Here is a 12,095-nt window from a genome sequence, read left to right as displayed (position 1 = left end):
CTTTGGGCCGCAAAAAATAATTAAATATATAATTATTATTATTATTTATATATATATATATATATATATATGAATGAATGATACCAAGCTTATCATTTAAAATTGGACGTTTAATTCAACGTGTTGAATTTTACCAGCAATTTCTGGTTTCTAATGGTTTCTACAACCAATGTGTTTCAGTGTAGACATCGCTTGAGACAATTACACAATTTCACTAGAGGGAGCTGTTTATCAATCTGTAAGAGTTCTAAAATTTCACTTCTATTTTACGTAAGTGCAACTTCACTCTAACTTGTCTATAAACTGTACAAAGAAAACAGCCCTATACAATCAGTAATCATTTATCTGTTTTCATGATGCTGATATTTAGGTTTAGATCTCAGTACATTTTTGCCATTTGAACGGGTGTAACGGTGTAACGTTAGACAAGACAGGATGTTTATTGGTTGCAAAGGATTAGCAGGATCAGCTGTGAAAACAGCTGAGGGTGAGCAGGTTATATTATTATTATTACATGTATGTATGTATGCATATATGTCTTGTATACCACAGGTGCATGTTGGCAACCTTAAGCAGATGCGAGTTAAGGAATGTGAAGTTCAAAGGTCATGTGGGATAGATAGATAGATAGATAGATATATTTGTTGTTGCATAATATTAATAATACGTAACCAATGTCTAAGTATGAGCACTGGTCAAGTTAGTCTGGGATGCGTCACGAACACACTCGGATCAATGCATGCCTTATCATTGTTCAGTAAAATGATTATTCAAAATGTATTTTTTCCTGAGGCTCTTGGTTTGCATCTGCTTCCTCTCTTCTTTCCTCCTCTCTGCTAATCGGGACCTATAAATGTTTATTGAAGTATTGAATGCTCGTGTGTGTGTGTGTGTGCGCGCGCGCGCGCGCGCATTTAATCACTTATGTGTGCCTACTGCCTACGCAAATACCAACAGCTTTGTCCCATCATGATCTCTGTAACATTTATCCCATGGGACTCTCTGTACAGATTTATGAGCGTGTCCTTTAGGCACAGTGAAATATGACAGCTGAGTGAACAGCAGTGACTCATCTAAACTAAATGTGGTAACATCCAGGGTTTATAAAACCAGTGAACATCAGTGTGACATACATCTGTGTTTATTCAGCTACAGTCTCTGCGTGTCCTAGGTTTTCATTTTCATTAACAGATAAGTTTTTGTTATCTATAGTAGGGATGGGCATTTTCCAAAAATTTTGCATTCGAATATTTATAGTAAAATTCGAATAGTGTTTTTATTATTCGAATAATAATTTCAGATCGAATGTTCGACTATTCGTGCACACCCCAAATCTATAGGTTGCATTAAAACACTACCTTAATTTATTTATTCTAAACGGCTTTTATTTAATTTTCAATTATAATCTAAACAAAAACATTTGTAAACCATTTTAATTTTTATTATGTAAAAAACATGATTAACATCTATATTTTGTATACAATTGTGACTGGCAAAGTGTTATTTCCACTGTGACCAACATGTTTGCACCAATAACGTTTTTTTTTCAAAAGTTCTTATTTACCAGTGAAGATCATGTTTCATTCAGCATGCACGAGACTTGAAGGTAAATTTCAAGGTAACATCACTGTTACTTCCAAACAAGATATGATTTTGTCAATAATTCAAAAAGTGTGAAAATATTTTTAAGTATTAAGTATTCTGGACACAAAATGCTAGCTGTTAAATTAGCATTAGCAAAACAAAGGGTTGAGTCATTTTTTCATCCAAAAAATAATTTAATGAATTTTCACCACAAAATGAAAATGAGAGTTGAGATGTAGTGGAATGACATTTGTTCATAATTCATGAGGTTAAAAAAAGACCTCCTGTGATGTTTGTAAATACACTGATGGAAATTGTTTGTAGACCGATTAAGTAAACTTGTAAGCATATCTTTAAAGTGTTTTAAGGGATTTTCACTGGGTGCATTTGGACTTGCAAATGTGAGTTTCTGTTCATATTTGAGTCTTAATAGTATATGAAAGTGTGTGTGGTCTGTGCCGTGTTTGCTTAAGGTTGATGGTTGATATAAGCTTCTACTGTTGTGCAATGCGGCAGTTAAGGATGAACGGTTTGATTGACAGCTCAATGGTTAAGGACTTATGATCAAGGCTGAATCATTGAATCATTGACTACAATGAAGTCCTCTGTTGTACAATGACACTTTCTTACTTTTTAAATGTGATGTTTTATAGGCCTATCAGTGGCTGTAAGAATTTAATTGTTTGTATTTGCGAATATGTGGTGCGATGTGAGCTCTCCAGCTGCGTGAGGGGTCAAGTAATGTGGTCACGTCGCATTCCAGTGAGACACACTTGCCACGCGACAGCAGCAACACGATCCTCGGAGCGGAACACTACACACACACACACACACACACACACACAATAGTTTAACTGCTCTCTGTCACGCTTTCTCCGCGCGTTTTTATTATATTACAGCTACACCTCTGTGTGTTTTGTGTTGTCACCTAAACGCCTCCATTTTCCACCAACGCAATGTCTTACTCTTTCTTTCCCTGGCCTGTCTGAACTTCTGCTAATCAAAGTGACATTTTATATTCTGTAGCTTGTAAAATGAGGATCGCCTTATTTCAGAGTTTGCTGATTGTATAAATGTGTTCCTACTGCATCCAGTAGGTGACTCTGTGAGCCGGACACTTCATGGTTATGTTCAAATAGCATTGTAAAATATTAGTTACAATATTTCCGATTCTTAAGTATATTTATATTTTTTATCGACAGTGTATCAGTACACAACAAATGAGGCAAAACAAAACGGAAACTTCCATTTTAGCATAGAAAATATGCATCTTCCAATACAATAAATAAATAAATAAAATGTCTTTCTTTACACATACACATCTAGTGGTAGTGATCGGACAGGTAGGATCTAAACCATCTTAAAGCCTGCCCTTGAATACCTGGATAGTTTTGTAATCGATCTATGAGTATGTCATGATCTATAGTGTCGAACGCAGCACTAAGATCAAGTAAAACTAGCAATGAGATACAGCCTTGGTCTGACGCAAGAAGCAAGTCATTTGTAATTTTAACAAGTGCAGTTTCTGTGCTATGGTGGGGCCTGAAACCTGAAAATATAAAAAGTAACAGAACAATGACAGAAAATAATTTTTACTTGGCCCCAAAGTACTTTGTTTTTGCAAAATGTAATTAAATATGCAAAATCAATATATAAGATAATAACAGGATGCCATTCACTGAATTAATATGATAAGGTAACATGCCAACATTCATTATGGAATAATGCCTACTGTTTTTATGTTACTGTTTTAGCAGGTATCATATAGTATATGCGGTGTAGTGTTCAGTGAGTGGCTAGTATGCTATTTTGAACATAGTCCTAGTCCAATATGTCTCTTATATTGATGATTACTTTAAACCAGGGCTATGTTCAGAATAGCATAATACTCTTACTACTTTTTCAGAATATAGTATGAGTACTGTGTGCAGAATATGAATGCATTGAAACCAGTGTGTAGTATTTATCACAGCACACTGCACTGAATACTGCGTCCCACAATGTAGTGTTTCACTTACTATTCTTAAAAAGAAAGAAAAAAAGATAAATCACAGCAGTATTTGAAGGTATTTTACAGCTGCAGCTATAGTTTACAGTGTACAGTTACTCAAGCTTCACAACCATAGAAACACATTAACTATTACACCGGGTAGAGCAGCATTCCGGCATACTCTCTCTACCTTATACATGATGTATTACTTCAGGCCTATTAGAGATCAAGATAACAGGGCTTCCTTAATTAGAAAGGCACACACGGCCTGCTTACACGTTAACTTTATCTCTATTCCGTATTCTCCCAATGTCTAACACCTACACCAACTTTGTAAAGATACAGGTATGATTTATTATTTGCTTATGCGCGAACATATAAGCCTAGTTGTTGCTTCTGAATTAGTTTGCCTCACAATAGTTACCAGTGTTGGGGGTAACCTATTACAAGTAATGTGAATTACGTAATTAGATTACTTTTTTTCAAGTAACTAGTAATGCATTACTTTTAAATATACAATGAAATATCTGAGTTACTTTTTCAAATAAGTAATGCCAGTTACTTTGTTTTCCCATTGATTCACTAACACCTTTCCTGTCCCCATGTTGAGAGAAAATGGGAGTGACATGCAGACGAAGAGGCATTTTCTTCAGCTGGAGGCTTATTAATTACATTTTTTGGTGTGAAAGGGTTTTTTGTTATTAAAAAACAAAATAAGCAACCTCACCCCAGGTGATAAAAAGTAAAGCAAAAGTAATGCAATGCATTACTTTCCATAAAAAGCAGCTAAGTAATGCAATTAGTTACTTTTTTATGGAGTAACGCAATATTGTAATGCATTACTTTTAAAAGTAACTTTCCCCAGCACGGATAGCTACCTGAAATTGAACTGTGATGCCAGGAGATGTAGAACAGTTTAGTTATATTCTGTTAGCCAAAGGGGAAACCCATATTAGTTTGACAGCATAATCTGAAGTAGTAATACTAATACTTTTTTCTACTAATACTCATACTTTTTGTACTATGGTTTTTTAGGCAGGTTGTAATGAAATGATCCCACATAACCCGCATACAGTATAACATTCAAAAATTGACCATCCTTTGGTTTCCAATCTCTGGATGCTGAAATGATTACATCCAAATGTGAACACACCTTTATCCACTCCATCTTGGCAAACAAACTGTGAAGGTACCAAGACCCTAGGCAATCAGACTACCAGCTGGCTTGTAGTGTCCCTTTCATTGTATAGAGTGATGCCATTTTTTCTAGGCCAAACCGAAAGTAAGCATCACCCTGTTTCCCTCAACAAAATCTCAATAGGACTTTTCCATTGGCTTTTGAATTATTGCAGGTAATAATCTCTGTAACCAATGTTTATGATTCTTACACGTTTTGTTCACCATGGCAGACTTCACAAATGAATACAACTTTTATGAATTATGAAGCCAAAATAAAAAAGTTTACCTGTTTGGCATGATGTTGTTTAATGTCCCTGACAACCCCTTTAGTCCCTTTTAGAGACTTGTTAGCATTACTGATGAATTTTATGTTGTAGAGTAAAACATGAAAATATCTTAAGCTTGCGTTAATCACAAACATTATTTTGGCATTTAACCAAAAAAAAAAAAACTGGCTTCAGGATGATGGAACCAGAAGTGCTAAAATGCAAACTTGTTTCTGGGTTTTGGTCTAAAAAAATAAAATAAAAAATGATCACTGCAGCACTATTTTCCATTGAACTGAATGTCCAAAACACTTGTATTGAATGGGAGCAAGCAGTTGTTTAATCTAAAATACGAAATATGCAAACATATGTACGTTTTATGTATAATATTGAATTGCAGTTTCCGAATTAGGTCATTGTTATTCTTTTACCCACAACCTGTCGGTTGTTTAACACATGCTGCCAAATTATTTTTCTGTCACCCCCAGCCATGTATCATCTCCTTTTCCTTGTTCTTTCACCTGTACCCGTTATTTTCCAGGCTCCTGTACCTCTCAAGGTGCTCTTTCCTGTCAACCTCTCAATCTGGAGGCCATCTGCAGGGGGCTTAACCATGTCATTAGAGATAGACCACTCACCCTGGCTTCTCCATGGCTAACTCAAGGCCCAAACTTTCCCTGCCGTCCCCAGCTCCCTGAGGGCAGAGCAGAGAGTAAGAGGCTAGGCAGAGGGGAGGGATAGAGGGGTGTAAGTATCCCATGTTAGACCCCCATGGGGGTCTCAGACCTGCGGGGCGGATCAGGGAGGAAGTCTCCCTCGAGACCGACCGGCCCTCTCTTTTGTCTCGCAGTGGCGGGAGAATGGAGAAGACGTACCGGAGAGAAACAGAGGGAGGGAAAGTGATAGGGGAAGGAGGGAAGGAAAGCGGGACAGCTGTGGGAATGACAGGTTAGGGCTAACGCCGTAGCACGATAAGATTTGGGACTCACCACGTTGATACTTGTAATGCGTCAGTTCACAATTAAAGAGACAATTATTCTGTTATGGTGAGCTATTATTTTCAATAGAAGACATATGCGAACTGTATTTGATCCAGGTGTCTTAAAGCGAGTGACATATGCTGTGTTTGTGTATTAGTTAGCGTTGTAGCATCAAGGGTGGTGACAATGTTAATTCAAGGGACGAATCTTAATGTTTTCTTTTACAATTTGAAAGTACCAAAAACTTAAAAAAGGAAACATTTATTTTGGAAAAAAAGTGTGATTTTAATGAATTCAGTCATAATCCTGCATCTAATATCAAAGCCTTTCAATCACAAAGAATAAAAAAACGCAATATACAAATTCATGACTTCATATCACAAAGCTATTAAAATATATAATATATAACCCGTAGAGGTGAAGTTGTTGTGTTTCTTGTAAATATGGGGCAAGTTGGGTTATCAATCCCCCCCACCCCCCCACCAACAACAACAAAATCCTTAAAAAATGTCTCTAGGAACATTGTTTAGGAACCCAGGTGAAATTCCATCCCCCTTGTGCGTCTCTGCGTGTGAAAGCTTGTCCTTGAGGGAAACTGTGCGTCTTCACACTGTTTTGTGGACTTAGTGACATGCTAAATGCCAAATCTGTCCTGCTACGGGACATACGAGGTGTGGAGAAAAGTTGACTGTCGCCCCCTGGTGAACTGGAGGAACCACAGGCTGGTGTGTTGTAGTATGGACCAGGGCTTACGTCCTGGGGACAATATGGAGTGGAGGCGGCTCGTGGGGGTGTGAAGTGTTGCGCGGTGGTCATTGCTGATGGAGAGCTGACCAGTGACCCTGTAGATGTGATGGTGTAGAGAGCTGAGGGGTCTAGGGTTGAATAATCAGAACCCAAGCTCTGAGAGGTGCTGTAGCCACTGGAGGTGTCCAGACTGCAGTTGCTGGATGAGTCTACAATGCTGCTGTATTCGCAGCGTGTCTCAGCATTAGGGCTTAAGCCGGCTGCATTATCTACATTTGTCGTACTGTAAGGATCTTCTGTAGGAAGTGGACAGCTGAAAGAAGGGGTGCTGAAACTGCGTTCTGGGTCAATGGTGTTCTCGTCCTGCAGGCCTAGAGTCTCTAGTATCCATGAGTCTAGAGGTGGAGTGGCCGCCAGCTCTTCAGCAGAGCAGAACTCCAAAGAAAGATTGCGGCATGTCCGCTTTCCCTCACCGTTATGAAGCAACTGGCTCAGGTTCCAGAAATCACGATGAGTTCTCTTTCGATGTCTTGAACCATCTGGAACCTTGCAGTTAGAAAGGAGCTTCTGCGATTTGTGGAAAAGAGAGTGTAAAAGTTGATTATAAATGTATTTTGAGGAAAGATCCGACATGAGCGACAGTACAGGGCCATTCACGCCAAGAACAATAACTATATTAGCATCCACACCAAAGCATTATAGTGCATAGATCTGATTGGCTGTCAGTGTATAGTTATCATCCTTGGTGTGAATGGCCCTTAAAGGGTTAGTTCACCCAAAAATGAAAATTCTGTCATGAATTACTCACCCTCATGCCGTTCCAAACTCGTAAGACCTTCATTCATCTTTGGAACACAAATTAAGATATTTTTGTTGAAATCCAAGAGCTTTCTGACCCTGCATAGACAAAAACACAACTACCACATTCAAGGCCCAGAAAAGTACTGTAGTAAGGACTTTGTTAAAATAGTCCATGTGACATCAGTGGTTCAAGCTGTAATTTTACGAAGCTACGAGAATACTTTTTGTGCACAGAGAAAACAAAAATAGCGACTTTATTCAACAATTCCTCTCTACCCTGTCAGTCTTCGATGCACAGTTATGACAATACCATGATGACGCATGCGTGTGCATTCCTCTGAAGAGAAGAAATTGTTGAATAAAGTCCTTATTTTTGTTTTCTCTGTGCACAAAAAGTATTCTCGTAGTTTCGTAAAAAAAAATAAAATAAATACAGTTGAACCACTGATGTCACATGAATCAGTTTTAACTATGTCTTTACTACCTTTCTGAGCCTTAAACGCATCAGTTGTGTTGCTGTCTATGGGAGGGTCAGAAAGCTCTTGGATTTCATCAAAAATATCTTAATTCGTGTTCCGAAGATGAATGAAGGTCTTATGGGTTTGGAACGGCATGAGGGTGAGTAATTAATGACAGAATTTTCATTTTTGGGTGAACTAACCCTTTAAGAAGTATGATATGTCTGTCCATCCATCCATCCATTTTCACTTGTCAGGTAGATAGATAGATAGATTGTGAGATTTGTTACCTTAGTTTTTTCCTCTAAAGACTTCACATATGATGAGTTTAAAAACTCTTTGAGCTTGTTGTTCTCTTCTTGCAGTCTGGCCAGCTCTTCTTCTCTTTGCATAAGGGTGTCTTGGAGCTTTATGGGAAAAAATGTTACCACAATCATTAACAATATGTCGACAGCTTTGGTTGAGTAATATCTATATTATAATCTATTTTTGATCTGTTTAAATACCTGTTTATTTCGTTGAAGTTGAGGTGACAGTTGGTCAGGCCAGGTGGGCCGATGTCCCAGTCCATGCTCCGATACAGGCAGTGCATCTAAAACAAACAGTAAATTTGAAACACAGGTCGTCATCCTGATTAGTAATGGTCTAGCAATGTGAAATAAAGAAAAAGAAAACATCAATGAAATAAATAGGCTACTTTAAAAACAAAAGAACGAGCCCGAAATAACTAACACTTTGGAGGTGGCCAGATACTCCACAGTCCATTGCTACTCTAACAAAACGTGAAGAAAAAAATCCCAGATGGAAAAATTCCAGTTTGTCGAGGCGGGAAGCCTCTCGCGCCGCTGATCCCGGCATATTGCAGGACTTACCCCGCCGCGGCGGCTCGTGCTGGCGGGCAGCGTTGTCCAGGGGACGGGCGTCCCAGAGGGAGACGAGCGTTGCTGTGGAAACGTCAACACTACAGTCAACTGGCGTCGAGGCGGAGAAGTCGTAGCGCTGCCCTCCTGCAAAGCTCCGATCTTGGCAGGACAGCATGGTGCTCTACAAATCCCATCATAACAGGGCGAGACAGTTATTTAACATTTTATTATTTTGAATGAAAAAAATTGAGTATTTAAGCATGTCAAGACCACGTTAAAAATGGACTCAAACACCAAAAAAGTCATTCAAACTAGGCATTTCGACATAAATTGCTTCATTACGTCTTGCAAGCAACTTTTCCTTTAGGAACTGAACACTTAATAATAATCATTACAAAAATAAATTAAATATCAATTATAGCTATTCAACTTATCGCTTTATGGCTATTGACATTTTAAGGGACTTTCTGTCATTTTCTCAATCTGTCGAAGTTCGTCTTGCGCAATCAGTTTGTCTTTTGGCGTCCCGAGGACCTAAACGTCAACTATCCGAACTTTTAAAATAACTTTTGTGTTATTAACGTTACCTGCGATATAAAATGTTTCGTAAATGGTAAACAGTGACAGTATTTTTGTTTTGTCCATGCACCAGTACGGATCCTAGCGGAAAGCTCTCGAGCAACGTGCACTACTGTTGCTATAGTTACTCAATCTAACGTGACTTCTAGTGCGCTTCGACTAACTAGTAATTTAACGTCTGTGGTTGCTAAACTGTTGTTTGAAAACGCTGCTGAAACATATGTTATGCTAATTGTTTTTACACTCTTTATATCTCAACATAGAAGTGGTGCAAAAGTTACAACCTGCAGTGAATATTTCTTTGCATTTTTTAATTATTTAAAATCCAATCTTTTTATTTAATATGTGCTTAATAATTGATTACACAGGTCGTCATCCTGATTAGTAATGGTCTAGCAATGTGAAATAAAGAAAAAGAAAACATCAATGAAATAAATAGGCTACTTTAAAAACAAAAGAACGAGCCCGAAATAACTAACACTTTGGAGGTGGCCAGATACTCCACAGTCCATTGCTACTCTAACAAAACGTGAAGAAAAAAATCCCAGATGGAAAAATTCCAGTTTGTCGAGGCGGGAAGCCTCTCGCGCCGCTGATCCCGGCATATTGCAGGACTTACCCCGCCGCGGCGGCTCGTGCTGGCGGGCAGCGTTGTCCAGGGGACGGGCGTCCCAGAGGGAGACGAGCGTTGCTGTGGAAACGTCAACACTACAGTCAACTGGCGTCGAGGCGGAGAAGTCGTAGCGCTGCCCTCCTGCAAAGCTCCGATCTTGGCAGGACAGCATGGTGCTCTACAAATCCCATCATAACAGGGCGAGACAGTTATTTAACATTTTATTATTTTGAATGAAAAAAATTGAGTATTTAAGCATTTCAAGACCACGTTAAAAATGGACTCAAACACCAAAAAAGTCATTCAAACTAGGCATTTCGACATAAATTGCTTCATTACGTCTTGCAAGCAACTTTTCCTTTAGGAACTGAACACTTAATAATAATCATTACAAAAATAAATTAAATATCAATTATAGCTATTCAACTTATCGCTTTATGGCTATTGACATTTTAAGGGACTTTCTGTCATTTTCTCAATCTGTCGAAGTTCGTCTTGCGCAATCAGTTTGTCTTTTGGCGTCCCGAGGACCTAAACGTCAACTATCCGAACTTTTAAAATAACTTTTGTGTTATTAACGTTACCTGCGATATAAAATGTTTCGTAAATGGTAAACAGTGACAGTATTTTTGTTTTGTCCATGCACCAGTACGGATCCTAGCGGAAAGCTCTCGAGCAACGTGCACTACTGTTGCTATAGTTACTCAATCTAACGTGACTTCTAGTGCGCTTCGACTAACTAGTAATTTAACGTCTGTGGTTGCTAAACTGTTGTTTGAAAACGCTGCTGAAACATATGTTATGCTAATTGTTTTTACACTCTTTATATCTCAACATAGAAGTGGTGCAAAAGTTACAACCTGCAGTGAATATTTCTTTGCATTTTTTAATTATTTAAAATCCAATCTTTTTATTTAATATGTGCTTAATAATTGATTAATCCAGTTTAATTTCTTTAAAAAAAAATTAAACAATAGAAATGACATATTATTCTGTCACAATAAATGAATGGAAAAGGATGTTATATTGACGAAAACGTGCAACTGCAAAAATTGCAAAAACTCGCGTTATCAGACAATAATTTATTGAAACTGACATCCATTCCATGCTTATGCCCCACAGACCCACGTGTTGCACTGACTGCAAAAACCTGCTCTCCTTTTAATGGCTTATAATTGGCGCTGACATTGCTTTTGTGTACTAATTATGTATGTCAAATAACTGTCAATGTATCAGACACCTCCAAACATCAAGATGTTCGCACATGGCACTCGGAGACCCAATAAAACTCCAATTATCAGGTGCGCGTAAAGCCAGCTCACCATGAGCATTCACAAGTTATAAAATGTTTAAATTAACAGGTGAATATTAAATAATCTGAAGCGCTTACCAGTTTTGGGGGCAGGATGACTCGGGTAGGTGCGAGCTCACCAAAGACCTAGAGAAGCAAGTGCGCAAAACTTCATTCAAATTGCTTTGACACTCGCTCTCCAGAGCGCAGCGGCAACCTGATTCGGGGTGAAGCTGTCAAATTGATGACGTGACGCGTTCTACTGTTGTATCGCAGTTGCGTAATGAGCAAGTGCTCGAGCAGAAGGCAGTGCGCGTGGTCTGTTCACCTTAAGAGGCGTGATTGTACTATTGCACGGTTTTATTGCTTTGGGATGGAGAGGAGAGGTGGATGGTTTCTCTGCGCATCTGGCTGCTGCGCGCTGTCCAATGGGTTAATGTATAATTGCTTAACTGATAGTTTAGAAGCATGATGAATTAATTTAACCAAACGAGCTAAAGGACATGTTCATGACCCCTTCTCACAGAGTTAAATGAAAGATGCATACCACAGAGTGACACATTAACACACTTTTGAGCATTTCTGTCAGCCTGTGTTTTTTCCAAAGAACTGAAAGATTATAATTTGAATGCTCACGTGGGTTTTTGCACTTTGCACTTGATTGGGAAGACATCACCAAAATTAAGTTATGGCTAGAAAAATAGATGATACTGAATATTGAAATATATATGAATAGTGAAATTG

General features: G+C 38.4%; 1 protein-coding gene across 1 annotated transcript; it reads right to left on the bottom strand.

Annotated features, from left to right (window-relative positions):
* Positions 1–6,512: 6,512 nt before the first annotated feature.
* Positions 6,513–9,043, bottom strand: LOC107739787 (geminin coiled-coil domain-containing protein 1-like). The gene is made up of 4 exons (XM_016551989.1): positions 8,878–9,043; positions 8,512–8,597; positions 8,296–8,412; positions 6,513–7,313 (listed from the first exon to the last, which is right to left on the bottom strand). The coding sequence occupies exons 1-4, from the start codon at positions 9,041–9,043 to the stop codon at positions 6,513–6,515; spliced, it is 1,170 nt and encodes a 389-aa protein (XP_016407475.1).
* Between the last annotated feature and the right edge of the window lie 3,052 nt (positions 9,044–12,095).

Source organism: Sinocyclocheilus rhinocerous, unplaced genomic scaffold, assembly GCF_001515625.1.
Source record: "Sinocyclocheilus rhinocerous isolate Xijiao unplaced genomic scaffold, SAMN03320098_v1.1 scaffold2120, whole genome shotgun sequence".
Lineage (NCBI taxonomy): Eukaryota > Metazoa > Chordata > Actinopteri > Cypriniformes > Cyprinidae > Sinocyclocheilus > Sinocyclocheilus rhinocerous.
The sequence above is the reverse complement of the archived record's forward strand: the minus strand, read 5'-3'. Positions and strand labels throughout refer to the sequence as shown.

Coding starts and splice junctions, on each gene's coding strand:
- LOC107739787 (XM_016551989.1), bottom strand. CDS start 9,043: ATGCTGTCCTGCCAAGATCGGAGCTTTGCAGGAGGGCAGCGCTACGAC. Junction 8,598..8,877: donor GCACGAGCCGCCGCGGCGGG/GTAAGTCCTGCA, acceptor TGTTTGTTTTAG/ATGCACTGCCTGTATCGGAG. Junction 8,413..8,511: donor AACTTCAACGAAATAAACAG/GTATTTAAACAG, acceptor TTTCCCATAAAG/CTCCAAGACACCCTTATGCA.